General features: G+C 40.2%; 1 protein-coding gene and 1 long non-coding RNA gene across 3 annotated transcripts; both read left to right on the top strand.

Moving 5' to 3' along the window:
* Window positions 1-9,072: 9,072 nt before the first annotated feature.
* LOC139126356 (uncharacterized) lies at window positions 9,073-11,549 on the top strand. 2 transcript variants are annotated; one of them, XR_011550548.1, is made up of 4 exons: window positions 9,073-9,173; window positions 9,921-10,064; window positions 10,301-10,370; window positions 10,948-11,549. It is a non-coding gene; the product is annotated as an uncharacterized lncRNA (long non-coding RNA). The 2 variants fall into 2 exon arrangements; XR_011550549.1 differs by having other exon boundaries at window positions 9,131-9,173; window positions 9,900-10,064.
* A 2,955-nt stretch (window positions 11,550-14,504) lies between these two features.
* On the top strand, window positions 14,505-16,292 carry LOC139129241 (tripartite motif-containing protein 2-like). Its single transcript, XM_070694883.1, has one exon. It carries the CDS (start codon window positions 14,505-14,507, stop codon window positions 16,290-16,292), a length of 1,788 nt encoding a protein of 595 aa, XP_070550984.1.
* Window positions 16,293-16,570: the final 278 nt, after the last annotated feature.

Below are 16,570 nucleotides of genomic sequence, written 5' to 3'. Positions count from 1 at the left end.
ATTCTTTTTTAAGTAAAATTCCAATTGGAATATTTGTTTCTGATATCCAGTATTTATGTATGCACCATTTTCCTAATAAAATTAGAAGTTGCATGACCGTATTACAATGTCTGGGGATGACCATGTTTTCAATGGGGTCACCAAAAATTTTCATTGATGGTGTGATTTTCACCCTTTCTCCAATAAATCTACAAATTAGGGAAAACCATTGTACGGAAAAAAACGATATTGCATAACTTCATTAATATGCAAGCCACACTAACCAAAATCTAATCAGTTCTTTCGAGTTGCATATGGTACCTGTGTACCAAATCTGACTTGAATCTGTTCAGGCGTTTTTGAGTTATCGTGTAAACAGACAGACAGACACACACACACACACACACACACACACACTAACACACACACACACACACACACACACGGACAGACAGACAGACATCGCTATGACAATAGCCACGTGTTTACACACGTGAGCTAAAAATGATCAGAAGTTCGTTTGTCCCTACCTTATCTGTTGAATAAAGATTTGTCAATTTATTCACCAGCATTCATGAAATGTCTTAGCTATAATTTACTTTGATACCAATTTTTGTCTGATAAATATTTTAAGGTCTAAGGACCTAAAAATTTCCCAAAGGGCCTGGAGTTTTATGATGCTGCTGGTCCTTCTGACCGGCAGCTTTTTTATCCCTAAAGGCCGGGATGTGATCCCCGTGATCAAGTTTGTTCTTGTCTGAGAGAGGATAATATGGAGTGTCATAGCCTCCTGTTTTCCATGTGTAATTATAATCTAGTAAGTAAATTTCCTTGCAAGACAATCTGACACCAACACAGGCCTTTAATTTCGAAAACTTCTGACTGCAATCAATAGAACTATTAACATTGCAAGCGCACACACACGATGAAACGATAGAACCCCAATAAAAACGAGATTGTTTTTCTCAGGTCTTTTGCTAATTCTGCCAAAGGTGTCAAGAGCTAGTTGGCGCTGTCGCCACCTATTGTCTGCGACCACAAACAATCAAAGGATAAATCAACCAGAAGAGAACCATTCTTTCATCACTTTGATATGTTTAAATGACAACATACTGGTAGTGTAATTATTGTTGAATTGTCATGTGGAAAACATATTCAAGACTTACCAAGAACTAGAAGATGTGCTTCTACCGTATTTGGATTGGCTAGAAATACTTGGCACTGCCAATGGCCTTGATGCTTTTGAACGCTTACAGGGTTAAACGTCATGTGGTATTCTCCAGCGTCTCTGTCTCCTGTGATACTACATGAAGTAGGACAGAGAGTAGAATCAATAGTATCACCGTATGAGTATTGTAGCAGGCCCGTACCTTCGCTCTTGTACCATATAGGCATTATGGTATTTAGGTCATCAAGTGCACAATATAATGTCGTAGACCCTCCACTCATCGCAACTGTATCAGTTGGTATCTTTTTCCAGGCTGGTGTTGCTGCTGCAAAATCGTAAAGAAAATCAAAGGTGAACGGAAATTTTAATACAAACAACATACTTTTAATCGAGATCTGTACTACATTATAACTGCGTATTGCATTCACCTCCAGTACAATGTAATAGCTTCAGACGTATGTAGGTCAAATATTTACCCATCATTTAAGATAATATATCAGGAATAACATATAATAAAGGTTGATTTACGATATGAACATACTCACCAACTACATGAATAACGTGGAGCAACAAGGTAAAAGAGTAAAAAATGCCCATTTCTGGTGCGCCATGCAATAGAGGACAAATCAATGTTACACCTAAAATAAACTTTCACCTTTTTCCAGGTTCTTGACCTCTCGCTATTTCTACCGTGACATCGCGCACACGTACACATATGAGTATATATGCGTATGCGAAAATATTCTTTTCACTATATATAATCAAGCAGGAATTATGTTAAGGTTAGATACATGTGTAATCAAACAGCCGCTGACGTGATATCGCAATGTGAACTGACAAATCTCAGAATTTGATTTACTGTAGTCCTCAGTCAGCATTCATTTTTGGACATAGTCCCTCTACACATTGTTGGGAAAAGCCTGGGTCCCAATTGTTACAATGCAACTTATGGTTTGATAAGATGTCTGTGTTTGTAATTGAAGGGCTTCATTTCGGTTTGAATACAATTTACCCTACACCAAAATAAAAACCACATTTCATGTGATACCTGTCGTAAAAGTTTATTATCAGGCACAATGCACTTTGGTTCCAAACATAATCGAGTTCGCTGATCACTGCGTCTCACGTGACCAGACAAGCAGCACATACTAAGACGCAGATACAGGCAAACCGCCATTTTGAGATGTGCTAGTTTTTGGTCTCCGGAAGTTGTTAATTGCTCATGTCCGTACATAGTGCATCATTTTTTGTCGCGTGTTTTTAGTCTAGTCTGGTACCTGCCAATATTTCAAAACTTGTAAGTATGGTTATTAAATCTTTGGTTGAATTCTAGCCACGTTTGCATCATATAACTGTAATAATTTTAGCTTTACTTCGAAGTAAAACTGAACAGCCAATGACAGCGCTCCATGGTTCAACCAATCAGATTTCGTAATTCGATATATATGCTTGTCACTGAGGCGGGGACCTGCCGAATTATCGAGTTGCTTCTGACTTGCATGGAGGAAAGTTCCTTAACATAATAAACCGATGTGTTCATATTGAAAACAAATTCATGGCTTTATTTCCATTTACCTTGTGTTAAGGTTTGGTGCGCCTTTTTATTTCTCACCGATAGATTCAATTAAAATTTCTGGACGGACCAAGAACCCCACATAGATTAATATTGTCAACAAAAATTAGGGTGTCACCATGAAAATTTTGAGTTATCAAATCATTAAAATTTATGATTTTCATATTTATGCGTAGGAAAACAATGGACTGAATAATTAAGAAATAACATGGCCGAATTTAGTATTTCCCGCCAATAGATTTTGATGAAACTTCCTCAATCAAGGGATCAGTGACCAAAAAGTATATCAATAGAAAAAAGTGGGGGTCACCACCTTAGTCCTTTAGATATAGCCAACAGTTCTAAAAACAGGAGACTTTGATGTTGAAGTGCGCCCCCTGGAGGCAAAGACGAGAAATTATGTTTCATAACTTATGGCAATATTTCCGTGATATACTCGTAAATTGTGAAATTCTTGACGACTCATAACAATACAATATGTGACATAACAAGTAATTGCATCAATAAAGCCTTTAAATCAAGTTTACTTCAGCTTTTGAATGTTACTCTACCGTGACAATCATGCATACAATGTTTTTTTTTTGTATCAGTGCTGTGAGATTGCTGTAAAATTATTTGGACTGAATAATGATGAGATGTAGGTATCACTTTGCTTTAATATGTTGAATGGAAACATAATTAAATACAATAGGGCATTAGTGAGGGTGTTTTCCTATCTTGAACTCAAAAACTCCTAGACAACATTGTAAGACTGATATACCATCAGTGTATTGGTGAATTAATGGAATTTTATTCATTTTGAAAACTAAACTACTAGACAAGTCTATAATGTGTAAGAAAAAGCTCTCTTTATTCAAAATACACTATTATCATATTAGGTACCACTGAAGTGATCAAACAATGAATCAATAATTTTTTTTTGTTTTTGGCTGGGCCATGGCCACTGACTGTAGCTAGCACGCGACGTCGTAGTTGTATTCGCGGTACATGTTTTACATGTTGCATAACGCTGCCGTCTTGACTGACCTCTATAGTGCGCAGAATACGTTGCGCACTACCCCTTGATGTTGGAAGTTAGGGGATATTTTAAGGTGGTTCCATATTTCTCAAGAAGGTGCCTTTTTTGGTAAATAGTCCCGTAAAAGGGTATTATGAAATATGCAGAATGGGCTATAGGGTACAAAGCCACCCTGGGAGTGCCAACACCGTGTGACAACTGCGTCTTTTATACTGGTTGCCAAGCTGTCCAAAATTAATTTGAGTACATACTGGTCCATATTATGTAACCCATGCATACATATAAGATATGTAACCGTTGTTCCTTCGCTTGCTGGCTTTTCAAAGTTGTTTTTACACCAGTAAATGGGTCTGATGTTCGAATGCCTTCGATCGCATTTATCACTTCAAACTGATGGAAATCATACTGATGGGAATGTACTTGTCTATGTTCAAGATAACGTTTTTGGTATAACAGAAAGCACTTGCTTTATGCTCTATGGGAAAAATTGATGTCTGATTTCATGAAGGCGCGACATAGGCTTTTTCTTTATTATCGGATAATATCGTCTAAAATTTCTAAGTTAGAGAGTTCAAGGAACATGAGACCAAAGTGATCTAATAGGGATAATATTATCGATTTTATCCGATAAAACAGCATTTTTAGAATTTTCCACCCATCTGCTTCTAATATTAGACTCTAACTTAGAAGTTAGATGATATTATCGATTTTAACGGATATTATCCAATAAAAGAGCATGTCGGGCATCTGCCCCTTCCCCACTTGTCTAATATTAGACTCTAACTTAGATTTTAGACGATATTATCGATTTTATCGGATATTATCCGATAAAACAGCATGTCGGGCATCTGCCTCTTCCCCACTTGTCTAATATTAGACTCTAACTTAGATTTTAGACGATATTATCGATTTTATCTGATATTATCCGATAAAACAGCATTTCGGGCATCCGCCTCTTCCCCACTCGTCTAATATTAGACACTAACATCTAAGTTAGTGTCTAATATTAGACGAGTGAGGTATGGCTGATTCCCGACATGCTATTTTATCGGATAATATCGTCTAAAATCGATAATATCGTCTAAAATCTAAGTTAGAGTCTAATATTAGATAGGTAGTGAAGTGGCCAATATATTATCCAATAAAAGAGTATGTCGGGCATCTGCTTCTTCCCCTCTCGTCTAATATTAGACTCTAACTTAGATTTTAGACGATATTATCGATTTTATCGGATAATATCCGATAAAACTGCATGTCGGGCCTCTGCCTCTTCCCCACTCGTCTAATATTAGACTCTAACATAGATGTTAGTGTCTAATATTAGACGAGTGAGGTATGGCTGATGCCCGACATGCTGTTTTATCGGATCATATCCGATAAAATCGATAATATCGTCTAAAATTTAAGTTAGAGTCTAATATTAGACAGATAGTGAGGTGGCCAATATATTATCCAATAAAAGAGCATGTCGGGCATCTGCCCCTTCCCCACTTGTCTAATATTAGACTCTAACTTAGATTTTAGACGATATTATCGATTTTATCGCATATTATCCGATAAAACTGCAATGTCGGACATCTGCCTCTTCCCCATTCGTCTAATATTAGACTCTAACTTAGATTTTAGACGATATTATCGATTTTATCGGATATTATCCGATAAAACTGCATGTCGGACATCTGCCTCTTCCCCACTCGTCTAATATTAGACTCTAACTTAGATTTTAGACGATATTATCGATTTTATCGGATATTATCCGATAAAACTGCATGTCGGGCCTCTGCCTCTTCCCCACTCGTCTAATATTAAACTCTAACTTAGATTTTAGTGTCTAATATTAGACGAGTGAGGTATGGCTGATGCCCGACATGCTGTTTTATCGGATAATATCCGATAAAATCGATAATATCGTCTAAAATCTAAGTTAGAGTCTAAAATTAGACAGATAGTGAGGTGGCCAATATATTATCCAATAAAAGAGCATGTCGGGCATCTGCCTCTTCCCTACTTGTCTAATATAAGACTCTAAATTAGATTTTAGACGATATTATCGATTTTATATATTATCGATTTTATCGGATATTATCCGATAAAACAGCATGTCGGGCATCTACCCCTTCCCCACTCGTCTAATATTAGACTCTAACTTAGATTTAGACGATATTATCGATTTATCTGATATTATCCGATAAAACTGCATGTCGGGCCTCTGCCTCTTCCCCACTCGTCTAATATTAAACTCTAACTTATATTTTAGACGATATTATCGATTTTATCGGATATTATCCGATAAAACTGCATGTCGGACATCTGCCTCTTCCCCACTCGTCTAATATTAAACTCTAACTTAGATTTTAGTGTCTAATATTAGACGAGTGATGTATGGCTGATGCCCGACATGCCTTTTTATCGGATAATATCCGATAAAATCGATAATATCGTCTAAAATCTAAGTTAGAGTCTAAAATTAGACAGATAGTGAGGTGGCCAATATATTATCCAATAAAAGAGCATGTCGGGCATCTGCCTCTTCCCTACTTGTCTAATATAAGACTCTAAATTAGATTTTAGACGATATTATCGATTTTATATATTATCGATTTTATCGGATATAATCCGATAAAACAGCATGTCGGGCATCTACCCCTTCCCCACTCGTCTAATATTAGACTCTAACTTAGATTTTAGACGATATTATCGATTTTATCGGATATTATCCGATAAAACAGCATGTCGGGCATCTGCCTCTTCCCCACTCGACTAATATTAGACTCTAACTTAGATGACTTAGATAATATTATCCGATAATGCCTATAGTGCGAATGTCGCGGTATCCTCTCTGATTTGTTCTTCACAAGTAATGGTGAAAGCAAGTTGGGGTTCTTTCTCCGTACCTTTATAATATTTACAATTATGACTTAATGCAGATTCTATCTGATGGCTGTAATCTCCGAGGTGTCACAGTAAATAAGTCAAGCTAATATAGTGCCATTATATTTGCGGTTTTCCCTGTTGTTTTCATTTTTACTTTTCACTCCACTTTGAATTATATTTGATTTTCCTTCTCATATGGATTGTGCTTTTTGCTGGCAAGAAATCGCAGTCACAGTATCAAATTAATTGTTTCGAATAAAAGAATAAGCATTGCGTGCGCAAATTAAACGATTTCTTTATCTTCTCCCTAAAGTGGGTAGAAATACTAAATATTACCCTTTCAAAAACAATGAATTTTGCGCAGGTGTGTCAGAATTGAAAAATGAATTTCAGTCGTCAACACTCACATCGAACATTGCACTTACACAAGCTGTTCTGACTAGTTGATCACAGGGAATTTGGACATGATCTTTTGGGGAGCAGGAATACAATGTTATGAAAGGAATGAAAATACATTTTTGTTATCCATTTACATACAGAGAGGGCGCACTTCACGTACTGATGCTAGTTGCATTGACTCGATTTGGGGGAGAGAGAGAGAGAGAGAGAGAGAGAGAGAGAGAGAGAGAGAGAGAGGGGGACGTGCATTTGTCTATAACAGAAAACTTGGTTTAGTTTCTCGTTTTGGAAAAACTTATGTACATCTACACGTTGGTTAAGACTACGCCCCTTCGGTAAACAGTGGATGCAAATAGCCAACTTTGTCAGTCATCGTTTCCAAACGAACCGTCACCACTATGTTTAGGTGGATTTCTTAAGTATTCCATGAAACATATGAGCGCTTAGAGTCGTCACCATGGTTCCGCTTAGAATCATTACTATGGTACCGGCTGCTTTATAAATTAGATCGAAGCTGACAACAAACTGAACTTCCAGGAAATAAAGACATCAGCTACAGAACGCTTATAACGGTCTACGCGGTTTCTGCTAACTTGTTCAGACATCTTTCAACAGACGTTTGATGTACGCGCATAGTCTGCTGGGAAGAGTGACCGTGAGGAATAAAAATGACACCGACTCCAACTAGAACAGCAGTGGCAGAAAAGTTAAATAAACAAACAAACCAAAATATGATCTTGAGGTGATAATTAATTGAAAATAATACTTGTAGTCAGGGATATTCAGAGATATTAAGAGATACGTTCAGGGAAAAATCACTGGCTGGTGATCATCAGCAAAAGAAATAATTTTCAATTTAAAACGATAATTTTCAATTTGAAGCAAAAAATAGAAGATAACAATTAAAACACGTTCGTCTAGTTTAGGTCACGGTTGCTTACGTCAGCCGAGTTATTCATGGTCAGAGAGTGACTAAAAATGAAAATTATACAAAAGTAAAGCTTAAACAAGGTACCATTTTACTGTACGAATATACCAATAGAAAGTTATTTTTTATTGATTGACTTTTTTCATTTGATCAAAGTTTGACTCCGTAAAAGTAAATACGCAAAGTCAAAACAGACGAAAGGTGTTACTCGTCTATTATCCCCTCCTCCGCATTGTACCTGAAGCAAAACCCAGTCGTTTTTGATCACACGGATCACTGAGTAAACGTTTATGCTCTCCCACGGCTCGGTTCAGGTGTAAAAGGTCACGGGAAATGCATGATGGTGCGGGCGTACTTGTGCATAGCACGCGAGAGGTGTTCAAATCTGACTGGACAAAATAGCGTGCCGTGAGAGGTAGTGATGTAGACGCTTCCGCAAAAGCAGACGCTTTGTGAAAGAAATGCCTAGGGTTTTTGAATTTTTCATGGTCCGTGGCAGGAACAAAGCTACCTGGGAAAAGAACTTGCTAAATCAGATTATCCGAACTGAATTTTCATAATCCTATGTCAACGCATAAAAGGATGTAACCGTACAGACTGCCAGAGTGCTCGGAACTTTTCGCCAATTATTTGTCCTTTGTCAAGCCGGTTACGGTAATTGTTTTCCAACTTCCGATCATCCCTGAAATTGTCAAAATATTAATAATGATAAGATTACGAGTAAATTTATTCTGTCAAAAACAAGGTTTTGCGGAACTAGGTCAATTTTTTTTCCAAATAGACCGGCCTTGGACTAGAAAACGTCAACCGACGGGTTTCATTGACGAGGACAGATCGAGTAATGACAGGTAACATTACTCGTAGATGAGAAAGATATTACAACATGAACGCAATACTGACAGCTCAGTGTCAGTTGACACGGGTAACTATTATAGCAGCAATAATGACCTCATCTTTTTCTTTCATCCAACTACAATAGGACGAGATCTTAGTTTCCGATTTCTGGATATCGATGCGAAATTTTGTGCACCCGATACTTATGAATGGAGACTGAAGCCATTACGCATTGTTCGTCCAATAAATATCTTGTCTGCTGTATTGTCCTGCGTCATAAATTAGTGAATGAGTCTCGTTTGTTCCACGGTTTGCATAAAAGGCTTGTTCTCAGGAGGAGTGCGGTAGAACTGATCGCTACCTCCTCAAGAGCTGTCCAGAGAAAAACCGTTTTAAAAAGGTGAGCTCTCTCTCTCTCTCTCTCTCTCTCTCTCTCTCTCTCTCTCTCTCTCTCTCTCTCTCTCTCTCTCTCTCTCTCTCTCTCTCTCTCTCTCTCTCTCTCTCTCTCTCTCTCAACTCAAAACAATTCGGCCAAAATTTTCTTTCACAGCTATGCTGTTTTTCCGAGCTTCCCTGAAAAGTTACATCATGATGACACTTGAAAGACTAAAATACCAGACTTGTTCAACTTTTGAGGTGTGGCAATGTCTTGTAATGTACATTCCAATAGACATGGCGTCTATTAGAAGATAGCACTTATTGAATTCGAGGAATCCAGAAGTCATACTGTTAAGCAGAGTCTCCAGTAGAATTCTGACAGTTCATTGTCCCTTTTGACTTTTATTCGCTTTTTAGCGGCGCGACGGTCGAACTGAGAGAACTATGCCGTCGCCATTCAGACTCCTCGCATTAAGAGCGTTGCTTATACAGGGCGATAGGCACTCTTTTTTAATGAAATAATAGCACGTGGTAGCAAGGGCAAGGATACGATGTGTTACCGGCTAAGGGATGGTGTTCATGATCGTGGTAATATTGATGTTGAGAATGTATCTGTCAGCGTTGTCATTACAATGCCCGTGCCAGGGTGTACTTGTAACTTGTAATAATGAAAGTGACAGTGCTAGTCTGTTGTAGATAGAGTCTGTTCTATATTGACGCGGATTTTTTTCTCTGAATTTCAATTCAGGTTTTGTTATGTCTCTTCTAGGTTTTGAAAAACGTCGCGCCATGGCATCTTCTAAACAAGTTCACGTAATCCTGATAATTGTTGTTCTGGTCGTTTCTGTTTCCATGGCGACGCCTGTAAGGAAAGCAACTTTTAAAGACCTGACAAAGCCTGGACAATTTAAAAGTAAGTTTAAACTTTTAAACATCGTACTTTCAAATTTTTCACATAATTATTCCGTACGTACTTCACAGAATTGATTATATAGGGTATCATTGTGTAGCAATGCCGGACGAGTGAGCTTTTCAGGCAGAAGAGACTGTTGACGTATATTTTCAACAGAGAATCAGCAAGGTGCTTAGACATACATCTCTGACAAATCAAATTTGTAAGATTTGGAGGATTTTTTTTATGTATTTCAGTGTGTGAGAATGAACTTGGAATGACCTGTATTTGTGACCCCAGCGGTGTTCCTCAAGGATGTACGAAATGGTGAGTGTCCTTAAGATTTTTTTAGTCACGATTGTGAACTTATGGTCATTTAAAATAGGGCATGCATGCGAGTGCCTTCTCAAAAAATATAATTCATCGAAAAATCATAGCTTTACAAAAAAAAGTATTTAGTGCAATATGAGAGGTGCGAGGTAAAATTAGTTCCCGCCAATTATCTGCTAACACAAATTTTGATAGGTTTACAAATTTCTGGCGGTTCCCTAGTCTGCCAGCTGGCTGTGACCGACAGAAGTGTAGTCGATGGACTCTGTTAATTTTAACAATCCATGAGGATCGCGTTTGTGTCTTTACTGCTGTCATGCGTGAGTCTCAAAACGACCGAAAAAATTTGCTGAGCGTCGAAGAGAAACGCGTGGAAGATGCTCCGATGGAGATTAAGTCGAAATATACGACACATGTCACTTGGTTGTCAATGTCAAATAGGATATTGAGACATTAATCTAGAACAAACACAATTGGATGTTGTAATTACCGACAGCGCGTTTCCGGTAATTGATAGGTTCTCGCGTAATTACTAAATCAAATTATTTAAAAATCCTATTATTTTACATTATAGGCACTCATCATTCTTTGGTCGATAGCTGACACCAGATCGTGGATGTTGCCGAGGATTCGCCGGCGTTGCTGATGACATCATGACATAGTACGTCGTATCGCTTTCGAAAATTACTTCACAAATAAAACATACAGGGGCAAAACTATTTTTGAAAAAACGAACGGATGTAACGTATAACCCCCGAGTTAGAAATGGCATATTTTTATAGGTTATGGTATGCTTTTAACTTAAAGAACTTTCGCCGCTTTACTGTGACGGATGCCGGTCAGTCTACGATTGTCAATGATTTTATATTGAAAACATGGATCCTAAATTCTGTAGAACCGAAAGCAGTACTGCTGTCCATACTGCAAATTTGGATGTCAGGGCAAAAGACCACTTTTTTGATTGGAAGTAAAGAAAATCGGCACTTCTGTGGCATTGTCTAATGTTTTAAACTTAGTTGTATCTCTTCGCCAAGTTGAGGCAACACATCGTGAGGGCGCAATTTCTTTAAACTTGCAGGGTTGGGTATACCTCGGTAACAAAGGAATTATGACGTTTGAATCTGTTTACCTGTAACACTATTAAAGGATACCATTATATAGAAATAAAGTTCAAGATATAAAAAACTTCAGATTTGTAATGTCAGTTGATAAGCGTTGTCTTCTTTTGTGCCCAGGCGGCAATAATGACAACCAACTGGGAAAAACTGAGCTATTCTTAAACTACAACCTCTACAATACCATGTATACTTGCTTTGTACTTTTGTTGTGTTGGTTAAGATCATAAAGGATGATAGTAAACGATCTGACAAATTACTTATAAATTCAAATGATCCTAAAGCAGTTTGGAAGGAATACGCATGGAATTCCGAAGAGCTGTAAGGTTCAACGTAATTCCTAGACCTCAGACTCCAGGGTAGAGACAGCTAGAGAGAACGGCCAAGAAACTGTGAAAATGTCATCATCTTTATATCCGATTTTAATCAGAATCGAAGACAGTGAACATAGCGTCCACTATCGTTGTCTCTAAAAGCTTGTAGGTATTTGGGGAGTTTCTCCCATGTTTTCTCGTATGTATGGCGTACTTTTGAACGGGGGTTAGACCGTGCCTTTGAACTTCAGACGCACAAAAAGCGTGATTATAAAGCTGGAGGCTTGGAACAGCAGGTCAGCCCGAATCATTGCCTTATTGAAAATAAGCGTCAATCTGACAGATGAGGCTTACGACCGCATACGCAATCTGTAAAGGCAGTGTGTATGTGTTGGCGCTACGCCTAGATTTTTTCACCTATATCTGTCCTCGTACGGTCGATTTGTCCTCATACATGTCAATAGATCAGTGTCACAGAGGACACGGTGATTGCAAATTGCAGTAATTTTCTCGATATTGAACTCTGATTGTAAGAAGCGTTGGGACTTTCATTTCGTCCAATATATCACAGCTCTATCCATACTAATCACGGAAGAGTTTTAATAACAAGTCAATGTTTATCCTGAAAAAAGTACCTGGCGGGATAAATTGGAATCGAATTTGTTGCCTCATGATTCATAGTGTCTATAGATCAACGCTGGTAATTTCCTGAAAACTTAATCGAATTTTCAACTTTCGACGCTCCACATAAATCTTTATAAACACTGAACATATTTTGAAGCAAAATTACCAAGGTTGTCAATCTTTTTCCTCAAATTGTAATCATTAGGTCTATGAGTGAGAGCCGTAGAGGTACCAGGTATAAGTATCTCATGTGTTACTCACAAATCTTACATCGATCCCTCCGGCAGTTTGTATTTTGCCTGAAGAGGCTGAAGCTGTGGTAATTTTCAGTGTCGTATAATATTGTCTTGAACACAGCGCCACCACCGATTGATGAAGTAAATTGTGTCGATTTTGAAAGCATGGTAATTGATAAACCTGTCTCTCGCATCCGGGAATAGATCTCCCATGCAGCAACATTTTACGAAGTAACCTATGTTCAAGTTGTCTTGCTTTAGGTGCATAGCCTACTTATTTTGATACAACGAAGGCAAGTGGTAATATATGAATACAGAATCGTGGTCCTGAAAAACTTTATTCGGAAATTTCGGTTTAGTACGAACTAAAAGCTTCCAAAAATTTCACATTACTCAAGACTGACGTCATCATATACACAATTACCAAATATTTGTAGAATTGTCAAAATATACCTTCTGATGCCGTTCGATTGAGGGTAGTTCATCGCTTACTTCTAATGCATACATGAAAGGGCTTCCTCATTCAACAACAAACAATGGCGGGATGTACATGGGAAACCTTAGACAAAAGATGTTAAAAATTAGCTTGTCATTGTTTTAACGTAACATCTTCATATCATTCAGCCCTAAATAATGGTTTATCAGAAAAAACCTGTCATTAAGCCAAAACAGAACAGGTTAAGTTCGCCGTCCTCGCATACGTTGATCGAGACATAACCGTTGAAATTTGCGGTCTTATTTTATAGTTCACATGCACAAAAGTGTAGAAAATTGCAGTGTGTTATATGCTGGAGGAAAACGGAATATTATTATCTGTAGCATCGTGCCTCGTGTCAGAATTTCCACTACATATAAACATTACTGGTTTGTAACGGCTGCGTAGTTTAATTTTGATAGCTTAAAAATGAATATAAAATATATAAACCCACGTGACCGTATAATTTATGTGAGAGACCTACAGGTTGACAAAGAAACCAATCATTTCGGGCCTTAGCTCAAAATTTGCAGATGTGTTGTTATTATTTTTATTCAAAAAGACACTGAAAAAAGAGCTTGGTATACTGCAATAATTACCGTCGGAGGTTGATCCTTGACACCACATCGGTGGGTTGCCAATTTTGTCTTCCATCAGTGCAGTTTTAATGTCATTTTTATTGTTTCATTTCCGCAAGAAGTGAGGCTTGTTTCATCTCTGCTGTTTAAAACTTGATTTGTCTCGTTTCGGATAAAAAAGTGGCGAGTCGGGGTGATCAAGCATTTTCTAAACCTACTTCCGATGTACCGGATGCATGGCGCGTTGTTACACAACAGCCTATCACGCTACATACAAACCTCTGGCAGACCTTTGCCCTCAGTATTGTCGGTTACACATTAAACGACTGTGGGCGTACCAAGTGCAAACAGGCACAGCACCGCTCACCGCCAAAACATGGCCTCCGACATCCATTCTCTGAAGACGCAGCTTAAGGGCGATCTGCTGACGTGCGGGATATGCTCTGACGTCTACCGAACGCCCAAGATGCTGCCGTGTCTCCATAGTTACTGCCAGCGCTGCCTGGAGACCTGGGTGAGCGAGAATAAAGGCAAGCTGGTCTGTCCGTCGTGTCGCGTGACGTGTCCTCTGCCGGTGAATGGAATCAGGGCGTTACAGACCAATATTCACCTGACAGGGCTATTGGATTACGTTGAAACGCTTGAAAATGTGGAGAGACAGTCTGTCAAGAAGTGTGACGGTTGTAAAGAGTCCAGAGCGGTGAGTAGATGCGCCGAGTGTGCTAAGAATCTCTGCCAGGGCTGCTCCAGCGCTCACAAAATTTAAAGGTTACTCAAGGTCACCAGTTGATGGCGCTGCATCGCTACGCCATGTCACGTCCCGATGATGCGGAAATCCCTCAGCCGACCGTCTACTGCTCCGCTCATCCGGGAAATCCCGTGGACGTCTACTGCGACACCTGCAAGGAACCCGTGTGCATGAAGTGCACGGTCGTCGAGCACAGAGTGCCCGACCACCAACACCGAGACCTGGAGAAAGCCGCGGTGGTGGAACGTCGCCGCCTGCACGGGCTTGTCCAGAAAGCCCGTGCCATGAGGAAAGAATGTACCGCAGGTAAAAATCGAGTGAACAAGGAGCTAGATAACCTACGCGCCACCTATGACAAGATCCAAGCGGCTATCGAGGAACACACTCAGGCAATTATCAATAAAATAAAGGAAAAACAAGAAAAAATCAAAAAGGAGCTCTACGCCATGGTTAAAAAGAAAAGCCAGATTTTGCAAGCTCAGAACAAAGAGCTCACGGTGCGGGAAGCTGCGCTAGCAAGTGTCGACGACTTCTCGGGAATAATCACCAACTACGCCAGTGCGTCGCAATATCTGACGTCACACGGTATGTTAGAACAGCGCCTGAACGATCTTATAGAAAACGAAATCAACACAACGCCCAAAGAAAATTCGTACATCGGGTTCAGGCAGGAGCAGGACGTTCGAGTAAAAAGCATCGGCAAGCTGGAGACGACGGCGGCGGTGGGTGGAAGTTCAAGCGTCGCTGGATTGAAGAAACTTGTAAAAGTCGACGACGAGTTTGATATTAAGGTTGTAACAAGGGATTGTAACGGGAAACCCATCAACGCTGGAAATTTCGCCAGAGTAGTGCTGAAAAGCCCGCAGAATGAAGTAAGTGCGGTTGACTTGGCAACCAAAAAAGACGGGAGATGCGTGGGGAGGTTGGAATTCAAGGAGGACGGGGAGTATGAAGTCAGCGTTCGCGTCTGTCGACAGGACACCGTCGGGTCCCCGTTCGCAATCGTCGCAGCGCCGCCAACGGGTACAATAAGAACTTTCGGAGAGGAGGGCTCCAAGCCTGGGCAGTTCAGAAGTCCGTGGAAAGTCTGCATAAATAACGAAGGAAGGCTGGTTGCCGCCGATTATCACAATTGCAGATTACAGGTGCTTGACTGGAACATCAGCTGCCGTGACGTCATCGATTGCAAAGCGTTTTGCAAATCGGAGTTCAAACCGGTCGACGTCGCCGTCACTGCCGACGGCAAGTATGTCGTCACCAATCTCGAGGAGGTGGTCATAGCTGACGAGAATGGCCGCGCGCTGTGCAGGTTCGGGCGGAGGGAGGGTGTCGACCCCCGCGGAGTGGCGATCACAAACGACGGCAACGTCCTCGTCACCGACTGGAACTCGCACTGCGTGCGGAAGTACAGCGTAGTCGGCAAACACCTGGCGTCGTACGGCTCCGAAGGCACGGGTCGGCGTCAGTTCCAGCGGCCCGTGTCGCCGGTGGTGAACAGCCGGAACCAGATCTTGGTGTCGGACATGGGCAATCGACGCGTGCAGATACTCAGCCCCGAGGGGAAGTTCTTGGGCATGTTTGCAAGCATCGGGTCGGGCCACGGAGAGGTGGAGGTCCCCCGCGGAATCGATGTCGACAGCGACGACAACGTGTACGTGTGCGACACCAACGGCAGGGTGGTGAAATTCGCCAGCGATGGCAAATTTCTCTGCGAGATAGGCCTTGGCCGGTTCTCCAAGCCGACGTACGTGGCAGTCGCCAAAGACGGTACCGATAGAATTGCCGTCACCGAACTTGGTAAACACCACGTCAAGGTCATGTACTTATGAAAACTGTCTGTGTGAAGATCAAATCCACCAAACTCAAATCCGCTTCACGAAATAAATGGGAGTGCTAATTATATTATGTGAACCATGCGTTCCAGGGTCAAACACAAAAACCTATGCTTGAGTTTACTTGTAATGCGACTTGAGTGTCGAAGCGTCCCTGCTATTTAGGCCAGTCGTGTCGTAGGCGGACAAAATCATCTTTTTAATGGATGGGTGCAGCTTTGTCATATTCATAGAGTTTATAACCGACGCGGTAGAGACAAATATCTTCATAAATC

This window comes from Ptychodera flava, chromosome 3 (assembly GCF_041260155.1).
Source record: "Ptychodera flava strain L36383 chromosome 3, AS_Pfla_20210202, whole genome shotgun sequence".
Classification (NCBI taxonomy): Eukaryota; Metazoa; Hemichordata; class Enteropneusta; family Ptychoderidae; genus Ptychodera; species Ptychodera flava.
This window is presented reverse-complemented; position numbering and strand designations above follow the sequence as displayed.

Coding starts and splice junctions, on each gene's coding strand:
- LOC139129241 (XM_070694883.1), top strand. CDS start 14,505: ATGGCGCTGCATCGCTACGCCATGTCACGTCCCGATGATGCGGAAATC.